At 44.3% G+C, this 26,007-nt stretch overlaps 1 protein-coding gene and 1 long non-coding RNA gene across 6 annotated transcripts in view; one reads left to right on the forward strand and one right to left on the reverse strand.

Moving 5' to 3' along the window:
- Positions 1-13,144, reverse strand: part of LOC111176251 (uncharacterized) — a 31,266-nt gene extending 18,122 nt beyond the window's left edge. The window contains exons 1-2 of one of the 2 annotated variants that reach the window (XR_002644952.3): positions 12,330-13,141; positions 9,391-9,536 (exon numbers count right to left, since the gene is read on the reverse strand). This is a non-coding gene — a long non-coding RNA (uncharacterized LOC111176251). Of the gene's footprint in view, positions 1-9,390; positions 9,537-12,329 lie in introns of both variants that reach the window. The other variant, XR_016394220.1, reaches the window with a different exon arrangement.
- LMBR1 (limb development membrane protein 1) overlaps positions 12,743-26,007 on the forward strand; it is a 140,084-nt gene continuing 126,819 nt past the window's right edge. For 2 of the 4 annotated variants that reach the window (XM_089917115.1, XM_089917116.1), the window contains exon 1: positions 12,746-13,001. In XM_089917115.1, the coding sequence (XP_089773241.1) occupies positions 12,936-13,001 (66 nt within the window). In that variant the 5' untranslated portion in view covers positions 12,746-12,935. Of the gene's footprint in view, positions 13,002-26,007 lie in introns of all 4 variants that reach the window. The other 2 variants (XM_089917117.1, XM_022576566.2) reach the window with 2 other exon arrangements.

Consider the following 26,007-nt stretch of genomic DNA (forward strand, 5'->3'; position numbering starts at 1 on the left):
AATTTTTCGTTCCAGTTTGGGAAGTACTAATAAATTAGGATAGATTCTCATTTTAAGGTCCATTCTGCCGTGAACAACCGTAGTTTATTTTGCTTTTCTCACATTGGGGGAATCTATGAGGTGTAAAGGAGGAACCAGGAGCCAGACCGTGGAGCATTCTCCTCTCTCAGCCTGTTTCTTCTTCTGTAACATTGTCAGTTGATTCCACTAAAAGATACTGCTCTAAGGTCCGGGCTAAGTCCATGATAAAGAAAAATTCAGTGTAAAGATAAGTAGGATAAATAGCATCACCTTTGGTGCAAAATATGCCAGTCCTGTGATTTGTGATGGGCTCCTATGCTCAACACCTGGGACCCTGGCATGGAGAGAGACTGGTGGCTCTGAGGGCCCAGCAGCAGGAAGAACCAATCAGAGGAGCCCCGTGGGGACCTGGGAGAGTGTGCAGCCACTGGCGCGCTTTCAGGTGCGTTTCATGTGCCACTGCTGCCCCCTAGCCCTGCCCGGCCTCCTCCTCAGAACTCCCCTTCCCGAGCAGGACAAACAGCGAGGCGGGTGGGGTGGGGTGGGGTGAGGCTCAAGCCTCCAGCCAAGGCGCCAGCCTTGGTCGGGGAGAGGGACCCCAACTGCTGCTAACGTTCTGTGACACTCAAGCCCAGGCACACATGGCTCCCATCAGACAAACATCAGGTTAATGAAGTGTTTTCCAAAGCAACGCTTTTCTTGACGCAGAGACAAACAGGCGCCTCTACTAGCCTGTTCCCGGCTGTGACCTCCGGGTCATTGTCGACAGCAAGCCTTTCCAAAGAAGCTCTGTGAGAACAGTGTCAGGTGCCGGAGAGGGAAATTGCAGGCGTGGGCCCTGCCCTTAGAGAACTGACACTAAGGGAGACAAATACACAAAAAGACAACAATGACAGTGAGAAATTCTACTGCAACGCATGACACAATAAAACACGATGCAACACGAGGGTCTCAGGCTGTTTTTTAATTTTTTTTAATCTTTAAAAAAATTTTTTAGTTTTTTGGCCACGGCATGCGGGATCTTAGTTCCCTGGCCAGGGATGGAACCCTTGTCCCCTGCATTGGAAGTGTGGAGTCTTAACCACTGGACCGCCGGGGAGGTCCCTCTCAGGCTGTTTTGTGTGTGTGTGTGTGTGTGTGTGTGTGTGTGTGTGTCAATGTTTTACAGTCATAGAAACCCCCCCAGAAGGTAAACACTTTGGAAATTAGCAAGCGCTGCTGACATTGGAGTAATTTTCCTGTCCTCCCAGATCAGTTTCTCACCACCTGACAGGCCCCACCTACAACCGGTGCGCTTTCAGTCTGCTCTCTCAAGTGGACCTTTACGGCCTAATGCTTTGCTAATAAACTCACACCTGAGCACAGAGTGGAGGCAAGTCAGGGCGTCCCATTGGCATTTTACACATTGCTTTTAAAGTTTATGTCCTGGAGATTATGGGGCTGACTTCCTGGATAGAGTGATTTTATGACACTCACTTGAAAATTGGTTTAAAAGTGCTGTAAAAGAGGAACATTAGTAGCAGGATGTTTAGCAATGCCGCTGCCTGGGAGCCCATAAAGGTGACCAAGATATTTCTGCCAAGCTTTACAAGCTACACAGATCAGCCCTTCCAGCTCCTTAAGTAACAGTTGGTAGAGGTACCGCCTGGTGCCGGTGAGGTTACAGCCGACCGCTTGGAGCTGGCTTTTCAAGGAGGCATCTACCGTGACAGTGAACCTGGGTTAACTGTGTAGAAAGGCTGCCTCCTTGGGCGTGATCTGCCGTGGGGCAGACAAGCCTGGAGAGAGGGAGGGGTCTTAGAGAAACTTCACATATTGCTGGCCCCCGTGTGTGGCTTGCCACCCCAGAGCCAAGAGCTGATAGAAAGATGTCAGTTCACTTAGATACAGACGAAGATATTCCTTGTTTTGGACAGGAAGACTCAAATGTTGTAAAAAATGTCCGTTCTCCCATAACTCAATTCCAACTGAAGACCAAGAGTATTTGGGGGGTTCGGAGGTAATAACAAATTATATCAAAGTTGATCTGGAAAAACAAACATTTGAGAGTAACCAGGAAAGCATAAAGTGGGGACAAGAGGACACTCTCAATGGACTCACCCCTGAACCCAGCCCTTTGCACCTGCACCTGCTCACTTCTGGGTCTGGGCTCTCAGCGGTTAAATCTCAGCGGCAACGGGAGAGTCTAGCTCCCAGGCTGCTGATGTCACTTGTCCTCATGGGGCCTGTTCCAGGGCTTGGAGCCAGCGGCCCCTGGGGTGGCCTGGGTGAGGTCTGCGTTCTCCTGGTGAATTCCCTGACGCACTACAGGCACTGTCTCCCCACCCAGGCTTGGTGGCAAGTGGGGACTCTGGATGCAACTCACCCCCCTTCCAGGCAGCTCTGGCTCTGTCCCCGCCCGGTCCCCCTTAGAACCCTTTGCTGGGAGGGGGCCTGGGCATGAAGTAACCTTTTCCAAAAGCATCTGGGCTGCTTTGACCTTCTGGAAACTCCCAAGTGGGAGGTGGGTGATCGCCTCCAAGATTTGTACACGTGTGCTAATAAATATGTACAAGGATCTATGCACAACATCATTTACATAGGAATACAAAACAAAAAAAGCTGTAAACAATCTGAATGTCTATCCACATGCAACTGGTTAAATACATGCAATAAGGACTAGTTAATCAATGGACGACTAAGTGGTGAGAAGAATGGAATAGATCTGTACATGTAAGATAGCCAAGATACACTGTTAAATAAAAACATCAAGTAGCAAAATAGATCTCAACTATGTAATTAAAAAACACATTTATGAGCAGAAAAATCTGGAGGAATGGCTAGAAACCTTTACCCCACCGGGTGCACCCACAGAACAGGCCTGAGGGCCAGCGGAGAAGGACTACCTCCCTAAGTATGGCTTCCTCATGTTTCCATCTTTTTCCTCTTTAGAAAGTGCAATTTAAAAGCTAGTGTAGAAGGTGCTGGAAGTTCAGCATCCATTTCCCAAGGCTCTCAGTGCCCCCTCCTCGGGCAGTTTATGAACTGGTTGTCCAGTCGGAACATCCCCCAACCAGGCAGCTTCCTCGCCATGACCTGTGCCAAGGCCGGAGCACGACCTGCACAGCCAGAACCGCACGCGGGGGCCTGCTCCTGTCCTTGGCCGGCAGACGTTTAACGGGGCTGGAGTTGCTCACGCCATTAGGCTTTCATAACAAGGCGGAGTCTGCGGTGCGCCTGAGGACGCATCCTGTCCTCTCCTCGGGCCTCTGTGCGCCCGTCTCCCTCCTGGATCGCCTGCCACGTGCGCCCACGTGTTCTTCCTGCTTCACTTCCTGCCATTCAGCCGGGGTCCTGGGTGGGAAACAACGCTTCCTCTCAGAGATAAGGTGTTTTTGTGTCTACACTGCCTGGGCGGGGGAAGTAACTTTAAAGATGTCTGTGCAAGTCTCTTATCTTGGAATTCCTGGGGTCCTGCTTTCCCGTGGCTGTCAGATGGTTATTGTGTACAGGGTAGGGGGCCCGAGGGTACACACTAAACTAAGCCAACAGCACACTGGGTGAAGAAGGCCAAATCCCGAATACACAGGAATTATTCATGCCTCTTCTCTCCTTTCTTCTACTAGCAGCCGCTCGATCATCTCTTCATTTATACTTCAAGGAGAGTTAGCCGGGGATGGTGAAATTCACACAATTAACCTAAGATGAAATCTTGTTAAAATGAGAAACTGACACCAAAGGCTGAAGAGGAAGTGGAGGAGGATGCTGCTATTTTTAGCTGTGGATTTAAATTCCCATGTTTCCCTGTAATTTCCCCCCAGCTAATTACAGGTCCACATCCCTTCCTTTCCTCTGATTCGTCCTTGTAAGTCTCAACTCCTATGGATACTACAGCCACACAATTTCTTGGCAAATTAAAGCTCTTTCATGCATTTAAAGCATTCTTTCAGTCTTTAATCTCCTGTGTAAAAGTTACAAGTTTGCTATGAATTTCTTAGAAACTTGTATTTCATAAACATCGATATAGAACCCAATGTGTAAACGTCACACAAGCCATGCTTAGATTCTGGCTTTTCAAATAATGGTGTGATGATGATAGCTAATTTTTACTGTGTCCTTGCACTTTATGGATGTGTCATTTAATTAGAATAACCGTATCAGGCAAGCATCTTTATTTCCGTTTACAGATGAGAGAAAAGGCACAGCAGGTAAGTGACCTGTCCGTGGTCCTGAAACCTAGACGTGGTGGAGCTGACATTCTAACCCAGGACTCTGAGATTGGAGACCACATTCCTAACCACTCTTCCATCTAATTACCAAACTCTCAGTTCACCTGACGATGTTCACAAGCGGTCAGGCCAAGCATCCAAGGCACTGCGCTGCTGAGCTGGGCCAGGGATCACGGGGCAGCGTGGGTGGTCAGAAGCAGAGGCCTGGTGCCTGGGCTTTGACTGGAACCTAGTGCTGCTTAGAGGTCACATGTGTCTCCTCCATCCACTCCTGTACGACCCCACCTTTTCTCTCCCAGGACCTCAAACATTACTCCGCACTCTTCCCTCTGGTGGCTGACCTTGCTGTTTATTTCCCTGAGAGAAGAGTGGCAATTGGAATAGACTTTCACATGCTCCCTGTGCAGAGCTGTGTCCCCCTAACTTCACATGTTGAACTCCTAATCCCCAGTATTTCAGAATGTGACTGCATTTGGAGATGGGTTTTCAAAGAGGTGATTAAGTTAAATGAGGTCGTATGGATGGGCCTTGATCCAATGTGACCAGTGTCCTTATAAGAAGAGGAGATCGGGACACAGACACACATAGAGGGATGGCCGTATGAGGACATGGGGAGAAGACAGCCATCTACGTGTCAAGGAGACAGGCCTCAGGAGCAATGACCCTGTCCACACTTTGATCTCAGACTTCCAGCCTCCAGAATTGTGAGAAGATAAATTTCTGTTGCTTAAGCTGTCCAGTCTGGGGTACTCTGTTATGGTGGCCCCAGGAAATGAACAGACACAGACCAGCACCTCTATCCCCTCCCTGAACCTGGACCCATGCATGCTACCCCTCCTGCACTAGGGAATAATGGCTTTATTCTGCCCCTTTAAAACACCAACAAATATATGAACTGCCAGTGTTTCATCAGCGCGGAGTAATGGACGTTTCTAAACTTTGATTTACTTTCACAGATTTAGAATTGCTTTCTTGAGAAAAATCCCATTTCCCCTTCAGGAGCCCCCTGGGTCCAGCTCTGCAGACACTTGGGATGATCTCCAGCAGGCAAGAGTCTCGCTCAGTTTCCATGAAACGATGCCAACTCTGATCATATGTTGTTTGACTTCAGCCCATAATAAGGAAAATCTTCATTTTAGGCTCTTTCTAAAATCTTTGCTGGCTCCACTGGTATGCTGTATCTAATAACCAGCTCTACAAGGGGGAGGGAAAGGGCCCTGATTTGCAGAATTTGCTGATTTCCATGGTGGAAATGCTCCCAGCACGGCCAACCTCAGCTACCAATGTGAGGTCACTGAGCAAGGAGCAGCACGTCGTTGTAAAGGACACGTAAGCAGACTCAAGGAAAGTATAATAAAATAATTAGGACATGATGGATTTTCAGTACTTTTTACCTTTAAAAAATATAGTTTAATTAAGTGTAAGTTTATGTAATTTAGTTTTAAACAGTGTTGTGTTTAACAACTGGCTTTGCAAAATTCCTAAAAATTAACAACTTGCGTTCACAAGCCAGTGCCAGGGGTCTCCGGCACATCACTGGATGGTCATCACTTACCAAAATTCTAAAGCCCATTTGTTTCTTTAGAGTGTAGATTTTATACTTGGATTATGCTGGGTCACTAGAGAACTTTGTATTTGGACCATATAATTCCTTTTGATTGAACAATACTCGAAGCCCCTTCCTACGTCAACGGAATCCCCCATTCTATGAAGCAGGGAGTCTACGCCATGAAAGAAGTGGAAAATAGCACTCACTTCCTTTGCAGCTCAGGTGTGTGCTCATGACCCGGGCTCTGCCAATGGGCCACATCCAGGGTCCAGACAGAAGAAGTCTTAGAAGTGACCAGCGTCAGATAAGCCGTGGGTGGGCCGTGTGTCTACACCCAGAAATGGCGCACTGGTGTCTTCAAGGGACCAGCTCTTGACTGGGGCATCTTTCCTTCAAGTTTGGTTCTCTGGTCCTCCTGGAGATTTTGCAAAGTACCTGGTATTCTTTCTCTTCCTTTGTAAAGAATAAACTTTAGGGGCTTCCCTGGTGGCGCAGTGGTTAAGAATCCGCCTGCCAATGCAGGGGACATGGGTTCGTGTCCCGGTCCGGGAAGATCCCACATGCCACGGAGCAACTAAGCCCGTGTCCCACAACTTCTGAGCTCGTGTGCCGCAACTACTGAAGCCCGCGCGCCTAGAGCCCGTGCGCTGCAACAAGAGAAGCCTCTGCAATAAGAAGCCCGTGCACTGCAACGAAGAGTAGCCCCTGCTCACCGCAACTAGAGAAAGCCCACGCACGGCAACAAAGACCCAACTCCGCCAAAAATAAATAAATAAATTTATAAAAAAAAAGACTAAACTTTAAATTTTTGATTTACAGAAAAGTTGCAAAGAGAATAAGAGTTCCTGTGTTCCCCGTACCCAGGCCCCCTCGCTGTCTTCCTCTTACTTATGGCACATTTATCACAACCAATGAACCAATGTTGATAAATTATTATCCTTAGCCTCCTCTACGGCCCGAGATGATTTTCCTAACGTCCCTTGTTTTTGGTGACCTTGACAAGTACTGGTCTGGTATTTTGTAGAACGCTGCTCAACGTGAGTTCGTCTGACATTTTCCTCATGGTTGGACTGAGGGTGTGCGTTTCGGGAGAAAGGCCTCATGGGTGAAGGGCTGTTCTCAGCCCACATCAAAGGTGCACGCTGCCAACGTGACTCGCCTCTGACGGCGCTCACACTGACCCCCAGGCTTCTCCACCGCAGTTACTTTACTTTTCCTTCTCTTGTCTGTTCTTTGGGTGCAGGTCACTAAGTCTAGCGACACTCAGGGGCGCGGAGGTAAGCTCCACTTTTTTGTGGGGGAGAATTTACCTAAATTAATATTTGTTTATATCAGTATTGACTCATGAATATTTACTTTATACTTTAATTCTAACCCAATACTTTGCTATTTATTTTGATGTTCGAATTATTTTTGCTTTGGCCATTGGGAACTCTTTCAGGTTGGCGCCTGCGTCCCTCTGTCATACCCCATATCTTCATCGTTTTGGTTTTTGATCACTTTTTTTTTTTTGCAGCACCATGAGACTTGTGGGATGTTAGTTCCCTGACCAGGGATCAAACCCTGGGCCCTGGCAGTGAGAGCACTGAGTCCTAACCACTGGACCGCCAGGGAATTCCCTTGATCGCTTTCCTATTTTCTGGCACTACGAGATGCTCCAGGCTCATCTTGTATATTTCTTGCCCCAGCCCTAGAATCAGCCGCCTCCCAAGGAACCTTGGCTCTTTATTAGAGAATGGAATTAGAAACCATATTGTGTCTGCCTGTCTGTCTATCTATCTATCTATCTATCTATCTTTCGTGTCTATCTCTCTGTATCCCCTATTGCTCTATTCCTCTGGAGAGCCCTGACTACTACACCACTCCTGCAGATCCAGGGGCAGAGGGAGCCTGTACTTACTGGTATGCTTGAGCACATACTCAGGCACACAAATGAGGGCAGAATAATTTCGGGGGAAGGGGAGGTGAGTGGTTAGGGCAGAATGTCCAACAGAGGGACTGGGAGTTTTCCTCTGTGTCACCCACGATGAAGCCAGGTTGTGGTTTTATTGCGGGGCAATAGTACTGTGGAAAGGACAGGAGTTAGTAAGTCAGGTGGATCTGGGTTCGAATGTGGACTATGTGAACCAGGTGAGGTCGCTTACCCCCTCCTCAGTGTCATCAATGGCAAAATGGAGCCGACAATACCTACTTCACAGTTACTGTGATGGTTAAATTACATAATGCATGAGACCCCTGGAATGTACTGGTTATTCTACAAAAGCTAGTTCCCACCCCCCCCATTCACACATTTAGTTCTTTATCTAAGAAAGGTTTACTGAGCTCCTAATACTTGCCAGGCACTGTACTTGGTGTTGAAAATAGTGAACCAGACAAATTAGACTGGACAGAAAACAAACCCATACAGAAATAATTTCAGTGGTCCTGTTTTGAGGAAAATAAAACAAGGTGAACTGAGCAAGCACCTGGGTTGGTCTCCAATGCCTCTCCGCGTTGATAACATTCATGCTGCGGTGTAAGTGACAAGGGGGCAGTTGTGACCCAGGGGAAGCGCATTCTGGGCTGAGCGGACAAAAGGGCACAGGCAGTGGGGCCGCGGTAGGAGGCTGAGGAGGTGGGCAGGGCAGGGTCCGGGGTCCCTGCAGGTCTCCATGACAGGTTAGGGTTTGAGTCTAAGAGAGATGGGAAGCTGCGGGGTGGGCGGGGGGGAGGGAGGGAGAAGTCTGACTTCCGTGCTTATCCCTTGGGCTGGACTGGTGGGGGGCAGACGAGGGGCTGGGAAGAGGGGATGTGGGGAGATGGCTCAGGCCACTTGAGGGTGGCTCTGGCCAGGAGGTAGCAGTGGGGCTGTGAGAAGTGGCTGACCTGAGATGTGCTTTGGTGGGAGAGGCGACAATTCTTGGTGATGGGTGTGCTTTGGGGCGTGAGGGGCGGCGTGCAATTCAGGATGACACTCGGGTTTGGAGCTAAGCATCCGACGCCCGTTCTCTTCTTCCTCTGACCCATGAAAACTCCAGCCGAAACACAGGGTTGTGTGGAAAGTTTCCAAATTAACTTTTAAAACCATAAACAGAGTTTTGAAAGGACCTTAGGCATCAGTAACTGAAGCGAGGCCCAAAAGGCCCCACCTGGCAGAGCTGGAACCTGGTTTCCAGAATCCTTGCTTGGCGTTGACTCCACTCTAAGATGCTCCCTTTAGCAAGGGGTCAAGCTGAGGCAGAGAACCCACAGTTTAGGCTACCAGACAGTGGTGCCTCTTAAAACAATTCCTTTATTTAAATAGTGAATAGACATAGTTTACGCAACATATACGATGCATAAACAACAATGCAACAAGGCGCTGTGACCCCTGTCCCCACCCCGCACGTGTAAGAAACGAGTGTTATCATTCCTTTTGCAGCCCTCTGAATGCCTCTGCCCAATCTCTCCTCTGACCTTCCTTCTTAGAGGTTTATCACTGCCCTTCTTTATAATTCTACCACACGTTTGAATTCCTAAGTAATATCCTGTTTAGTTCTGCATGGCTTTGAACTTTATGTAAGTGGAATCATACTTGTATGTATTCTTCTGTGACCTTTTTTTTTTTTGCTCAGTGCTGTTGCACAGACTCACCCATATTGTTGCTTGCAGCTGTGGCTCGTGGATTTTTCACGCCAGGGTAAAATTTCAGTACGTGAACACATCACAATTTGTTTATGCTTTCCACTGTAGATGGACAGCTGGCTTGTTTCTAGACTTTTGCTTGTTTATCTCTCTTGCTGTGAGTATTTGGATAAAGGAAAAAAAGAAGCCCTTTAATAGAGGCTGGAAGGAATTCAGCTTACATCTGAACATTGCTTGGCTTGGTTTTGTGTGGGGCATAAAGACAAGAAAAAAATTGGTCTCTATGTCCTTATGTCTCAAAACTTTGATCTCATTGTAATCAAGAGAATCAAAGCAAGGCCCAGTGGAATGAAGGAAACCATCCTGAATTTTGGCAGGTTCAAAGACACGTTGTGATAATGAAACTGGAGTACTTAGTAACAAGCAGCATTCTCATTTGTGGGCACATAAGTCGTAATGTTGCCCACACGGGCAATGTCCATACAATTATCTACCTTGGTATAGAAATCTGAAGACTTACTGAAGTTTGAAGAAGTTTTTGGGGAATTTCTCAGGGCAACCAATCTATCGACCAATAAATACTCGTAAACTGTCTCCTTTGGGCAAAGCATTCTAATAGGTATTGCAGGAAATACATGGAAGTTTACATGATGCAGGAAGAGATACTCCAGACCTTAAAGAGCTTGTACTCTGACTGTGGATAGACACACACACATGAAACGCTGAGGTAAAACATAAGGTCGTGTGTGCCAGGTGTCAGGTGGATGGCTGTACATTCTCTGTTTTCCTCCTGTAAGCGCCCCCAGAGCGGGGACTGAAGCAGTATTCTTTCCATGGTGTGTTCATGGTTTTGAATGAATGAGTGAATGAAGAGACTGGAATTGCCAGGAAAGACTTTTTGGAGAACGAAGGTCTTGGTGTGGACAGTAAAGAGTGGTAGCACGGAATCTGAAGAGGAGGAAACAGAGTATGGAATGGGCAAAAGTTCTGGGCCTTGGCAATGGGAAGGCCCAGGGGATTGGAGAGAGGAGGAAGCCAGCCTGCAGGAAAGGGTTCTTTAGAGAGAGGAGTGGGAACAGTTGGAAGGGCAGGGTGGGGCCCCAAAGTCAAGGTCTTGAATGCCAGTTCGGGAGTCTAATTTTTTCTACAGGTAATGAGAATACTGCATTGCAGTGCTTTCAGCAGAGGGGAAGAACTGTGTTTTGGGGGAATTCACGTTTTAGGGGGATGCAGAAAAGAGGGTGTCAGCTGGGGTGACAGAGATAACTGGGACACCCCTTACCAGCTTGGGTGGGACGATTTTACACAATGGCAGTTGGAGGGTGCCCAAGGGTCGTGAGAAGGGGCAAGCCCTAACGCACAAGCACTTCTCAACAGCTTCGTATTTTCTAATGTCCCTTTGGCCAAAGCAAGTCACATGCCCAGGCCCAGATTCAAGGGTGGAAAATAGGCTCCACTCCTTGCTGGGAGGAGAGGCAAAGCCACAAGGCAAAGGGGTGAGTGTACAGGGAAGAGCTTGTGGGCATTTTTGAGGTCTACTACCCCGGGCTAAGTGTTGTAAGTACCAAACACAGGGAAACAACTAAGATCAAAGGTGAGTGAACCTTTACAGACAGCTGCATAAAAGAAAATAAAAAGGTCTAGATGGCTGGAGCGTTGGGTTAGAAAGATCAGAAATGCCATATTTATTGACTTTCTGGAGTATGTGTCTAAATGTCACATCTTAAAATCAGATCTCATTACCCTCTGATTTGGAGAGATTACCCCAGAAATTATCCAGGTCACTTCACGCAGGTATTTAACCCAGCTCTCAGAAGCTGGGTGTTCAGAAAAACAGATACTTCTTTATCTTTCCCAGGTTCTTTAGGGTTCAGAGACTTCAAAAATATAGCGATGAACACTGAATGTAACCAGTTGAAAATTATTCCTGTATTCTTATCAGCCTATGGCAGCAGCAGTACTGGCTCAGAACAAGCCTCATGTTCTCCAAGTCCCCACCACCATTTTCTGGCATAAGGCATTATAGGCACAGTATGTGGAGGCCTACAAGCTTTTCAGGGGCCATAAAAAAAAAAAGTTGGAGTCGTGAAAAAAGTTTTAATTCAAAATCACAAAAAGACACTTCAAAATCTAAAGTAACATATATCATAAAAATAATTTGAAAGCAATTTGTAGATTTTCTCCCTTCCTAAGAATTCTCAGAGATGCCAAACATCACAGCTAATAGCAATTTAAGTGACTTATACGCCCAAAATCCAAAAGTAAAATGATAAATATTTCTTCAGATTCATTTTTATTGCAAACAACAACAAAAAAGTACTTAATGCAGAATAGGGGTGAATTACAATAAGTCCCGTACATATGAACCTTCAAGTTGCGAACTTTCAAAGATATGAACGTGTGTTGAAACGTCCAATCAGGTAAGGTAGTTCACGTGTCTGGCGTACATTGTCACGTGCGTGCATCCTCTACAAGTGGTTGTGCTTTTGTGTACTCTACCGTACAGTACTGTATGGAGTACAGTACTACAGTACCTTTATTTCAAGCCCAGGATGTCCGGAAGCAAGCGTAACAGCAGCGGTAAAGAGCCAATTGTGTTAGTTGCTACCTAGGCTAACTTCTTGGACTTAACGAACAAATTAGATTTGCTAACGCTCTCCAACGTAACTCATGTGTAGGTAGGGGACTTACGTACCGTATGTGGCATGTTTGGCCGTCCCCAAAGTAACGGACCATGGAGGCTCTCAGGAGGGTCATGTAAACTCCCCAGTACTGGGCCGCCCGCGGATCTGGCAAGGGCCTCACGTTCAGGGCTATCTACGTTTTCCAGGTGGGGAAGCACAAGACCAGCGGCGGCCCAACCGCTTATCAGACCCAGAGAAGCCAGGTTTCCGGGGTTTCCGCCCAAAGCGCGTCCAGAAACAACCAGTTTCCGACCTTTTACTTACTTTGGCGGAGTGACAGCTCCCGCGGGAGGCCTCCTGCTGGATGCCGCCGAGGGCTCTGCCCGCGGGGCTCGGGCTGGTGAAGGGCGCTGACTGCTGCGGCCATACAGGATAAACGCCTGCTAACCCGGCGCGCCGGCCCGCCCACCTCCGTTAGTTCACCCTCACCGGCGGGGGGAGTACGCGCCCGGAGACCCGACCCCAACCGCCAGCTCCTTCCTCACCGTGCTCCCTGCGGAATTTCGCCTGCGCCCGCTGGCCTCCGCTCCCCGGGGGCGCGGCCCCCCGAGCCCCGCCCGGCAGGCCCCGCCCCTCAGCCTCAGGCCCCTCAGGAGTCGCGGCGCGCTCCTCTGACGCGCGGCGCCTTCCTTTGACGTCAAGACCCGCCCCCTCCCCGCCCCGGCTCGCGCGGCGCCCGCCCTCAGCAGCCCGAGCGGCTTCTTCTGAGGCGGCGGTTGAGGCAGCGCCCGGTGTTTTGGTCGCGGTCTGTGCAGCGGCAGGCTGCTCCCGTCCCGGCCGGCGGGGCGGCCGTCCAGCCCCTCGGGCCGGCAGGCGATGGTGCGGTGGAGTGCGCGGACGCGGGCGGCGTGGCGGCGGGTATGAAGGAGGATGGAAGGGCAGGACGAGGTGTCGGCGCGGGAGCAGCACTTCCACAGCCAAGTGCGAGAGTCCACGGTGAGCGCCCTCCGCCCGCCCCCTCCCAGCCTGCCGCCCGCCTGTCCCTCCCATCCCCTTCCCTTCCCCGTCGCGGCCCTCGTGGTCTCCCCTGTACCGCTTCCCCGCCCCCGCCCTCGCCCCTCCGCCTCGCGCCGCGCCCCTCCCCCAGGCTCCGCTCCCCGCTCTGCGCCCACCTGCTCTCAGTCCTGGGCGCGGTCCCGTCGAGTCACCTGTCCGGCCCCCGGGAGTGCTTCGGGGCCGCCTGCGCCCTCCTTCCCCAGGGCTCTTCCCGGGCCGGGTTAGCGGCGTCGGCCCTCCAGGCGGTGGACGACAGTCCCGCGGCCCGCGCACCGTTGCCTGGCACGTCCCTGGCCTGGCACGGTAGACAGGTGTGCGGGCGGGTGTCTGGCGGGACCTGGGTGGCCCCGCGCAGGCGCCGGGGTGTGGCCGGGCTCGCTCTCCCAGCCCGACTAGTCACCTCGCCGGGTTAGCGCCCACCTTTCCGCCCCTCACCCGTCGCCCTCCTCCCTTCTTGGGCTGAGCCCGAAACCTTGCGTTTGGGTGTGAAGGCCGGCGATGGGTGGGATTGAGGGCCTGGGCAGAAGTCCTCTGTGCCCTGGAAACAGCTTCTGAAGGAAGTCATCCTTTCTTGGTCCCTTGTTTCTTCTGTGCTGCTGGCAGGGGTCGGGCAGCAGGCTCGGCCGTAGGAGTCTACGTTGATGTTTTTACCTTTTCCTGGAGCACTAGAACACGTTGTGGTTGTGTTTGTTTATGTTTTCATAGCAATGTAAAATATATACATGTTGTGCATTTGTGTTTATCCCTCCCCTCTTCTAACTAACTTCTCTCAAATTCAGTCAGTCTCTTGGTTTTTGAGAATTGCCTGGTTTGTGTAGTTTTTGTTCTAGAAAATTGAGAATCACTTTGCCAAGTCATATCTTGGAATAAAGAGGTATAAATTCTGAACTGGTGGATTCTGCTACGGCGTATTAGTTTAAAGTTTTAAATTGAAGCTAAAATAAACAGAGAAGTACATCATCATACATGTCCAGCTCGAAGCACTTTAAACACACCTGTGTAATTCTGAACACAGACTGTGAAACACAATTAGTATTAGCATCTCAGAGGCCCATCCCTTTTCCCCCCCGTCCAGTTGCTCTCCTCTCCACCAAGAGTAATCACTGTCCTGGCTTTAGTAGATTAGCTTAGTTTTGAACTTTTATGTAAGTGGAGCCTTACAGTATGCCCTCTTTTGTGTCCGATTTCCTTCACTCAACAGCGTTTGTGAAATTCCTCTCTGTTGTACGTAGTTGCAGTTCACCCCGAATGCTGTAGTTGTGTGACTATAGCACAATTTATGTTTATTTCACTGTTGGTGGGCACTTCAGTAATTTTTGGGTTGTGGTTACGAGTATTCTTGTACATGTCTTCTGGTGAACATGTGGACGCATTTGTTAGGTCCATACCTAAGGATGGAACCTCTAGGTTATAGGTTGTGGGTTTGTTCATCTTTAGTAGATACTTTTAAACAGTTTGCCAAAGTGGGTTGTACCAATTTACACTCCCACCAGCGCTGTAGGAGAGGCGTGATTTGCTTCCCATCTGTAGGACACTTAGTATTTTCTGGGTTTTTTTTTTCTTTTTTAAAAAATTTTTAGCCATTCTGGTAAGTGTCATGTATTTGTTGCACAAAAGACTTTATTTGCATTTTCCTGATAATAATGAATTTCAGCACCTTTTCATATGTGTATTGGCCATTTGGAAATCTTCTTTTGTGAAGAGTCTTCAGGTCTTTTTCCCACTTTTAAACTTATTTATTTATTTTTTAAAACTAAGTAACAGCCTTTCTTTTTTTTAATTGCTTATTTTAAAAACAAATTTATTTATTTAATTTATTTATTTTCCTTATTTTTTTTGGCTGCGTCGGGGTCGTAGTTGCCGCACGCGGGGTCTTTCGTTGCGGCGCGCGGGCTTCTCTCTAGTTGTGGCGCACGGGCTCCAGAGCGCGTGGGCTCTGTAGTTTGCGCCACGCGAGCTCAGTAGTTGTGGCGCGGGCTTAGTTGCCCCGCGGCATGTGGGATCCTAGTTCCCCCACCAGGGATCGAATCCGCGTCTTCTACATTGGAAGGCAGATTCTTTACCACTGGACCGCCGGGGAAGTCCCTTGTTTATCTTTTTAATATTGATTTGCGAGAGTTGTTTATGTTTTCTGGATATGATACTTTGGTCATGTATATGTATATATATGTGTATACATGTGCAAACGTGTGTGTGTGTATATATATAGTAAATCTTTTTTTCATTCTGGGGATGCTTTTTCACTTGCTTAATGATATCTTCTAATGAGCAGAAATTCTTAATTTTAATATAGTTCACTTTATTAGAATTTTTTTTTATGATCGGTATGTTTTATGTCCTGTTTAAGAAATTTTTGCTTACTCCAAGGTAAGGAAGATGTCCTCTTGTGCTTTTCTCTAAATGGTTTATTGATTTACTCCTCTCATTTAAACCTACAGTTCATCTGGAATTTATTTTTTGTGTATGTTGTAAAGTAGGATTCGTATATATTTTTTTCACATGGATGTCCAATTGCTTCAGCACCATTTATGACCTTAGTCACAAATTAGGTATAACTGTATATTTGTGGGGTTTAATTTTGATTCTATGCTGTTTCATTGGTCTATTTGTTTTTGGCTTTATTTTAAATTAACAGATGTTCTCTTATTTGGATTGAGAAAGGGACCCACGTTATAGTAGCCAGGAGCTTTATTTTTGCCTCCTACCCTAGAAACACTGAAACACTGATTCTAGAATTCCTTAGTTCTGCTCCTCCTCACCCCTACTTCTCCTGCACCAGCACCCTTGGGTGGTGGGTATACGCTGCCCTCTGCAGAACCAGTGCAGACAGTGACCAAGCTTAGTGAATTTCCAGTCTTTGACTTTCCTTCCTCAAAGTATTTATATTTAGAGTGAGTATAAATGCTTGATTTTTCTCTAGGACTTGTTGCCAATTCTTTTATTTATTAACTTTTTTAATTAAACAAATTCAAAAATTTTTTAAATTTTATATTATCATCGATTTACAATGTTTTGCTAGTTTCAGGTATACAGCAAAGTGACTCATTTATACATATACATATATCCATTCTTTTTCAGATGCTTTTCCCATATAGGTTATTACAGAGTATTGAGTAGAGTTCCCTGTGCTGTACAGTAGGTCTTTGTTGATTATCTATTTTATATATACTTGTGTGTGTTTGTTAATCCCAAACTTCTAATTTATCCCTCCTGCAGCCCCCCCGCTTTGGTAACGGTAAGTTTGTTTTTGAAGTCTGTGAGTCTGTTTCTGTTTTGTAAATAAGTTCATTTGTATCATTTTTTTTCAAGAGTCCACATATAAGTGATGTCATAAGATATTTGTCTTTTTCTCTGTCTGACTTCACTTAGTGTGATAATCTCTAGGTCCATCCATGTTGCTGCAAATGGCATTATTTCATTCCTTTTTTTATGGCTGAGAAAATATCCCATTGTATATATGTACCACATCTTATTTATCCATTTTTCTGTTGATGGACATCTAAGTTGCTTCCATGTCTTTGCTATTGTAAATAGTGCTGCAATGAATATTAGGGTTCATGTATCATTTTGAACTATGGTTTTCTCTGGATACACGCCCAGAAGTGGGATTGCTGGGTCCTATGGTAGTTATATTTTTAGTTTTTTAAGGAACCTCCATACTGTTCTCCATAGTGGTTGTACCAATTTACATTCCCACCAACAGGGCAAGAGAGTTCCCTTTTCTCCACATCCTCTCCAGCATTTGTCGTTCGTAGACTTTTTGATGATGGCCATTCTGACCAATGTGAGGTGATACCTCATTGTAGTTTTGATATGCAGTTCTCTAATAATTAGTGATGTTGAGCATCTTTTCATGTGCTTTTTGGCCACCTGTATGTCTTCTTGGGAGAAATGTCTGTTGAGATCTTCTGTCCTTTTTTTTTGTTTTGTTTTGTTTTTTGCGGTACGCGGGCCTCTCACTGTTGTGGCCTCTCCCGTTGCGGAGCACAGGCTCCGGACGCACAGGCTCAGCGGCCATGGCTCACGGGCCCAGCCGCTCCGCGGCATGTGGGATCTTCCCATACTGGGGCACGAACCCGCGTCCCCTGCATCGGCAGGTGGACTCTCAACCACTGCGCCACCAGGGAAGCCCCTTCTGTCCATTTTTTTGATTGGGTTGTTTGTTTTTGTGGTATAGAGCTGCATAAGATGTTTGTATATTTTGGAGATTAATCTGTTGTCGGTTGCTTCATTTGCAAGTATTTTCTCCCATTCTGTGGGTTCTCTTTTTGTTTTGTTTATGGTTTCCTTTGCTGTGCATAAGCTTTGAAGTTTAATTAGGTCTCATTTGTTTATTTTTGTTTTTATTTTCGTTACTCTAGGAGGTGGATCCAAAAAGATATGGCTGCAATTTATTATTATTATTTTTAAAAATGTTTATTTATTTGGTTGCGCTGGGTCTTAGTTGCGGCAGGTGGATTCCTTAGTTGTGGCTTGCTGGCTCCTTAGTTGCAGCACGTGGGCTCCTTAGTTGCGGCTCTCCGGCTCCCCAGTTGTGGCATGCGAACTCTTAGTTGTGGCATGCATGTAGGATCTAGTTCCCGGACCAGAGATCGAACCCAGGCCCCCTGCATTGGGAGCGTGGAGTCTTATCCACTGCACCACCAGGGAAATCCCAGATATTGCTGCAGTTTATGTCAAAGAGTATTCTGCCTATGTTTTCTTCTAACAGTTTTATAGTATCTGGCCTTACATTTAGGTTTGTGTATGGTGTTAGAGAATATTCTAATTTCATTCTTTTACATGTAGCTGTCCAATTTTCCCAGCACCACTTATTGAAGAGATTGTTTTTTCTCCACCGTATATTCTTGCCTCCTTTGTCGTAGATTAATTGACGATAGGTGCGTGGGTTTACTCCTGGGCTTTCAGTCCTGTTCCATTGATCTGTATTTCTGTTTTTCTGTGCCAGTACCATACTGTTGTGATTACTGTAGCTTTGTAGTATAATCTGAAGTTAGGGGGCCTGATTCCTCCAACTCCATTTTTCTTTCTCAGGATTGCTTTGGCTATTTGGGGTCTTTTATGTTTCCATACAAATTAAAATTTTTTTTTGTTCCAGTTCTGTGAAAAATGCCATTGGTAATTTGATAGGGATTGCATTGAATCTATAGATTGCCTTGGGTAGAATAGTTATTTTGACAGTATTGATTCTTCCAATCCAAGGACACGGTATGTCTATCCATCTGTGTCATCTTCGATTTCTTTCATCAGCATCTTATAGTTTTCAGAGTACAGGTCTTTTGCCTTCTTAGGTAGGTTTATTCCTAGGTATTTTATTCTTTTTGATGTGATGGTAAATGGGATTGTTTCCCTAATTTCTCTTTCTGATCTTTTGTTTTTAGGAATGCAGGAGATTTCTGTGTGTTAATTTTGTATCCTGCAACTTTACTAAATTCAGTGATGAGCTCTAGTAGTTTTCTGGCAGCATCTTTATGATTTTCTGTGTGTAGTATCATGTCATCTGCAAACAGTGACAGTTTTACTTGTTTTCCAATTTGGATTCCTGTTATTTGTTTTTCTTTTCTGATTGCCATGGTCTCAGTTCTTTTAATTATTCAACTCTTTTTGGTTTTGCCTAAAAGATAAAATATATGTAACCTTCAATTTACCATTTTAAAGTGTTTATTCCAGTGACATGAAGTACATTTGCATTGTTGTGCGACCATCACCACTATCCACCTCCAGAACTTTTTCGTCATTCCAAACTGAAACTGTCTCCTTTGGTCAGTAACTCCCCGTTCCTCTCTCCTTCTGGTAACCACCACTCTACTTTCTATCTCTCTAAATTTTATTGGCTTGGCCAAAAAGTTTGTTCAGTTTTTTTTTTTTTTCGTAAGAAGGCTCTACTAGTGCTTAGTTGTCTTTAACTTCATTCGAAACAATTTTGTTAGATTGTATTGTGACAGCTGTCATATCAGCGTGCATTTAAAAAAAACTTATCAAAATTGGTGAATTTTTGTGTAGCCATTTTAATATTGAAGATGGAAGGAAAAAAGCAACATTTTTGTCATATTATGCTTTATTGTTTCAAGAAAGGTAAAAATGCACCTGAAACCCAAAAAAAGATTTGTGTAGTGTATGGAGAAGGTGCTGTGACTGATCGAATATGTCAAAATTGGTTTGTGAAGTTTCGTGCTGGAGATTTCTCGCTGGACGATGCTCCACAGTCTGGTAGCCCAGTTGAAGTTGATAGCGATCAAATCGAGACATTAATTGAGAACAATTAACCTTTTACCCCGTGAGGGATAGCCGACGTACTCAAAATATCCAAATCAAGCACTGAAAATCATTTGTACCAGCTGGGTTATGTTGATCGCTTTGATGTTTGGGTTCCACATAAGTTAAGTGAAAAAAACCTTCTTGACTGTACTTCCGCATGCGATTCTCTACTTAAACATAACGAAAACGTTCCATTTTTAAAACAAATTGTGACTGTCAATGAAAAGTGGATACTGTGCAATAATCTGGGACAGAAGAGATGGTGGGGCAAGCAAAATGAACCACCACCAACCACACCAAAGGCCGGCCTTCATCCAAAGAAGGTGATGTTGTGTATATGGTGGGATTGGATGGGAGTCCTCTATTATGAGCTCCTCCTGGAAAACCAAATGATTAATTCCAACAAGTACTGCTCCCAGTTATACCAAGTGAAAGTAGCACTCGACGAAAAGCATACAGAATTAGTCAACAGAAAACACATAATTCCATCAGGATAGCGCAAGACTGCATGTTTCTTTGATGACCAGGCAAAAACTGTTAGCTTGGCTGGGAAGTTCTGATTCATCCTCCATATTCACCAGACGTTGCACTTTCGGATTTCCATTTATTTTGGTCTTTACAAAATTCTCTTAATGGAAAAAATTTCAATTCCCTGGAAGGCTGTAAAAGGCATCTGGAACAGTTCTTTGCTCAAAAAGATAAAAAAGTTTTAAGAAGATGGAATTATGAAGTTGCCTGAAAAGTGGCAGAAGGTAGTGGAAGAAAATGGTGAATATGTTGTTCAATAAAGTTCTTGGTGAAAATGAAAAATATGTCTTTTATTTTTACTTAAAAACCAAGGGAACTTTTTGGTCCAGGTATTTCATGTAAGTGGAGTCATACAATATTTGTCCTTTTGTGTCTGGCTTATTTCACTTAGCATAATGCTGTCAAGTTTCATCCATGTTGAAGCATGTGTCAGAATTTCTTTCCTTTTTAAGGCTGGATAATATTCTGTTATGTGTATATACCATGTTTTGCTTATCCATTCATCCGTCCGTGGACATTTGGGTTGTTTTCTGGCTACTGTGAAATAATGCTGCTATGAACATGTTTGAATATTCAGATGAATGAATGAATGAATATTTGTTCCAGACCTTGCTTTCAATTCTTTTAGGTATAGACCCAGAATTGGAATTGTTGGATCACATGGTAATCCTATGTTTAATTTTTTGAGAAGCTGCCATGTTTTCCACAGTGGCTGGACCATTTTACATTCCCAACAGTCATGTGCCAGGGTTTCAGTTTCTCCATATCTTCACCAACACATGTTGTTTTCTGTTTTTTTAACAATAATAGTTACCCTAGTGGGTGTGCAGTGGTAGCTCATTATGGTTTTGATTTGTGTTTCCCTGATGATTAGTGACATTGAGCATTGTTTCATGTGCTTTTGGACATTTGTATATTTTCTTTGAGGAAATGTCTATCTAAGTCCTTTGTCCATTTTTGAATTGGGTTGTTTTGTTGTTGAGTTTTAGGAGTTCTTTATATATTCTGGATGTTAATTCCTTTGTGATTTGAAAATATTTTCTCCCATTCTGTGGGTTGCCTTTTTTTAATCTATTTATAGTGTTCTTTGGTGGACTAAAGCTTTAAATTTTGATTTAGTCCAATTTACGTATTTTTTGTCATTGTTGCTTGTGTTTTTGGTGTTATATCCAAGAAATCATTGCTAAATTCAATGTCATGAAGATTTTTCCTTATGTTTTCTTCTAAGAGTTGTGTAGTTTTAACTTACATTTATGAGGTCTTTGATCTGTTTTGAGTTAATTTTTGTATGTGGTACAGTGTTTAACTTTTAAATGCTCATGTAATAATTTTACTTTCTCTTTAATACTATGAATATCTCAGAGTTCTCTTGTCAGTTACTATAATGATTACATTTAGCTCCTACTATCAACTAAATGTAACGATCCATTTCCTTTTGCTGTCTTTTTTCCTTTTCCTTTTGTACTTCAGGTGCACAAAATTGGATTATCTTTAATCCTTGGTTCACACACAAACTTTTCATTTGTTTGTCTGTGACCTGCTTTTGATTAACCTGTTTTTAAACAATATACACACATGAACCATCACTCAGGATTCTAAAGCATTGACTAGCTTATTAATACCCATCAGGAGAGCTGAAACATTGACAGTAATTTATATGTACCTATTTCTTATGCTGCCATAGTTGCACAGCAACATTTGTCTTTCAGTACATCTGTTCTTTGGATACATTTATTTAGATATCTTCAAAGTGGTTATCTTACATTGATGCCACTTTCACCAGTATAGTTAAAATGATCACAGATTAATACACGACTGTACTAAAAAGTCTCCATAATCCCTTCACTAAATTAATAAGAAATAACACTTATCGAGTACTGACCAGGTTATCTTATTTGAAGATAACAACCCAGTGAAGTAGGTACTTCACAGCATCTGTCACAGTGTGCGATAGAGCCACAGTTTGAATCCAGGCAGGCTCATCCCACAGCCTGTACTCTGTTTACAGCCTATAAGGTTTAAACCTCCACCATGACAGGGTTCAGTGGCATCCAGCTAGGTCAGTGACATAAAATGGAGAGTTGGCTTACTGTAAGGCTGATGAAAAGACCAAGGAGAGCCTATGAAGCTCGCTGGCTGGGAGCTTTGGGGTCTGGCTGCATAATCTAAATTCTTCCTTATCCTAGTTGTGGACAAAACTCCCTCACTTGGCTGTAATGTATTTGGGGACAATCCTAGGGTTGACTGGGACTATTACAACAGTAGAGGTTTTAGGACCCTGCCATTTTTTTGGCTCCCTTTTGGCTAAATAGGAGTGGGGAAAAATGGGGGTGCCAGGAATCATCCTCCACCTGCTGCTTCCTTAGGTGAGGTTACCTGCCTTTTCCTACCACGGTCTTGCCCTCACCTCCATGGCTTACTCCTTGTGCTAGAGCTTAAAACTTCGTCCTTTTCTCTTGAGAATAGGGGTTGGGCAGAAGATTGAGCCAATCACCAATGTTGTACATAAATTTGGAATTCAGTTGTCTGGGGATCCATAGTCTTTCCTGACCTTTGTCATTGCTCTTCAGCCAAAGACCGCCAGGAACACACTTGTAGTTGGATAAGTCAGGTTTATTGCATGTTACAGTGAGGGAAAATGCATACCGTGGGGAACTGTGAGGCATCTCAGTAAGAGAGTATTAGAAAACAACTTTTAAAAATAGGATTTGGGCTTGTGTTAGGTAATTTGGGAAGAGTTAATGGAAGTGAAGTGGGGCTTTGATATGTATTGGATGCTGTTAGGAAGCAGAGATAATTCTATGACTGGATATCTTAATAGATCTTATCTTGAAGGAGAAAGATTTGAGTGAGGCTAAAACTATAATTGTTAAAGATGTAAGTCATTCTTACTAGCCAGTGTGGGGAAATGTTTGGTCATTTCTATGATTTGGACAGTGTCCATGTTTCTCATCTTTGTTGAGGCATGACTACAGAGTGGTCTTATTCTTTATCCATTATGATCATAGAGTGGCCTTCTCTGATGTTAATGTTCTCTGAAGTTGTTTATTTTCGACGGGAGAATCAAGACCTAGCTGTGAGTACCTGGCTGTGAGTTGCTAGCCAGTTTGAAGGTTGCTTCAAGGCCTATTGATAGTAGCAGGCCAGCTCCCAGATGCAGGGGATGCTTTTCCCTTTCTCATTGTGGTCATAAAATCTTAGAGTGGATGGTGTAGTAGATATAAATCCAATAGCCAATATATATGGAGATGATTTTACAGTATTGGTGAACAAAGAAGAATGGGATAGAGGTATAGAGGATTCTTTGTATTTGAGTTTGCTGAACCTGGGTTAAATCAATTTCCCTTGGTAGGCGGTACAGTGGCCCGTAACGATGTCCACGTGGTAATCTCTGGAGCCTGTGAATATGTTATCTTAGGTGGCAGAAGTACTTTGCAGATGTAATTATGTTAAGGGGAAGATTATCCTGGATTATTTGGGTGAGTGCAATTACAAGGGTCCTTATAAGAGGGAGGCAGGAGGGTCAGAGTTTGAGAAGATGTGACGACAACCAGAGGTTGGAGTGATGCACTTTGCGGGTTGAGGAAGGAGCCACAAGTCAAGGAATGTGGGTGGCCTCCAGAGTCTGGGAAAGACAAGGACATGGATTTTCCCTTAGAGTCTCCAGAAGAAACTAGCCCTGCTGATACCTTGCTTTTAGCACAGTGAAACCCGTGTTGGATTTTTGACCTCCAGAACTATGAGGTAATAAATTTGTGTTAAGTCACTAAGTTTGTGGTAATTGGTTGTAGCAGCTTTGGCCTGTGATGTGCTCCTTGTGGGTATACATCACCTGTTTCTAGTTCTGTACTTGAGGTTAAAGGGGACTGAGGCATTCCTCATTATACTTGAGATGATTTTTCCTTTTTCCCTATTCTTTTCCTTCTTAAGTGGCAATTGGAAGTATATTTCCTGAGATATGTAGGCATCCAAAGAATGTCATATCCTTTCAGCATGATTTTTAGTGTTAGTCTTCCTTTTGTATCCAAGCCAAAATTATGCAGTAGGATAGAGTATAAATCCTTTGAGAGCCACATGTTTTTGCTTTATTCTCCACAGTGTCTGTAGTAGATATTTGTAGGTCACTCATGATAATATTAGGGCTTTGAAGATTATATGTAAATATAATATTACAGGTCAATTTCCTGAAAACCTTGGTAGTAAGATAATTCAGGGAACTTATGGCGTTATAGCAAAAAAGAGACATGAGGGAATAAAGTTCAGAATTTCTTTTTGAAATCCCTTATAAATGTTTTAACACTTAAAACAACTCAGAAAGGACACCAAATAAAGATAAAAAATTCTAATTTTACGCTGCTAATATCTATCATCCTTTGTGTGTTAGAATCTTTCAGGATCCACTTCCCTAGAATATCAATGGAATTCTTATAAATGCATTTTGGATTATTTTGAATAGTATGTATTCCGAGAAGTATTTCTTTATGGCTCTCACTCTGTCCAGATGTTTAGCGTCTTTCTGCTTTTTGACTTGGAGTTTTTAGCTCCTGAGACCCTGCTCCTCGCTGTCATTCCACTGGCACTGAAGAACTGTGTGCTGGAGGTGGGAGAGGCTTTGGGTGACCTTTTCCAGTCACTGGGCATAGAACCCTAGCTCTGCCCTTGAGGACTCCGTGTCAGAGCACTTGTTACCTTTTATGTGCTTGTCTTCCTACTGCCCTCACAGACTGTGGTGGGGTGCCGTCCGAGGTGTCTTTGTAAAAACCATTCCTCTCTGTCTTCCTACTTGACCTGTTTTTCCATTGCTGACCCATCTCCACCAGGACTTTGGGGATGCCAGAATTTCTTGGCTTTTGAAAAGGTTTGTAGAAACAAATTTGTGTAAACTTGAAATTGCATGAGGGGAACTTAAAGTTGGAGAGGGAATACAATATTTTTTTTCCTTTGTGGCTCTTTGCGGCAGGACTCATGATAAAACTCATAGTGCTTTAGTTGTGTGGGCCATAGACTCTCAAGATAGGAATTTTTAAAGTTATTCTGATGTTTAATTAAAAGTTTTTCTATGTGTGTATCTTTTTGGGGGCTTGGGTTTCAGGAACATTCCACATATCCCTTAAAGTAGGAGTTTTTGACCTTAAGAAGTCATTTATCTAACATTATTTTAGTTCTTCTCAAATTTACTGTGTCTGTATCTTTCATAGAGCACCATAACTAAATAAGGAATTTTACAAAAAGCTGGGCATCTAGGACTGCAAACAGTGTTTGTTTCACCAGCATGGTAATTCATGAGATGGTGATTTTATGGGATTGATGTTGTATATTTTAATATCAGATGTATTATTGAGGCCTATAACTGTTGCTATCCCTCGTCTAATACTCTTTCAGACCCCCAGTTTTAACCATTAGGCTCTATTGAGAGCCTGTGTTTCTCCCTACTGCACTGCAGTACTGGAAGCGGAACATGGAGGCAGATTTGTTGGCTCTGGATTGGGGCAGAGTAGGCTCCAGTCATATCTCGGCGGCCAACTAGCTGTGTGGTATTGGGGAAGTTGCTTAATCTCTTGGAATCTTACTTTCCTTGTCTACAAAACTGGGAATTACAATACCTACCTCAGTGAGAATTACATGAGACAGTGTTAGGAAGGTGCTTGGCACAGTGCTGAACACCTGATCATATGGGATTTGTTGTTTCTGTGGACTTTGGTTAAGCTTGTTCAAGAATAGATGATTTTTGAACTAGTTTCAGTGTTCTCCTAGTTACCAAGAGCACTTGATGTAGCTTTGTTAACTTAATGTCTAGTTGTTAAAAGAGCAAGGTGATGGGAACTTTTTTCTTCATATTCATATTCTGTACTTGCTCTCCAGGAAGTTCCATGCAGTGGTTTTCAAATTTGTTCCAGGGCTAGCCCAGTGCAAAATTTTTTGGGGCCCAGTGCAAAATGAAAATATGGGTTCTTTGTTCGAAAAGCAGGAAGAAAATGCAATTAAAGGTACTAAAATATAAAGCATTTTCCTTTATTCAGTGGTTTTTTCCCAACTTGTCATATTTTTTTACATGCTATTCAATGTTGTTTTAAGTAAAAAAATTAAATTAGCATGAATTTTTTTTTGAAATTTATTTTTTATTTATTTTTGGCTGTGTTGGGTCTTTGTTGCTGCGCTC

The sequence above is a fragment of the Delphinapterus leucas genome, chromosome 9 (genome assembly GCF_059928025.1).
Source record: "Delphinapterus leucas isolate spDelLeu-1000000601 "Yukka" chromosome 9, BTC_Dleu_Yukka2, whole genome shotgun sequence".
Lineage (NCBI taxonomy): Eukaryota > Metazoa > Chordata > Mammalia > Artiodactyla > Monodontidae > Delphinapterus > Delphinapterus leucas.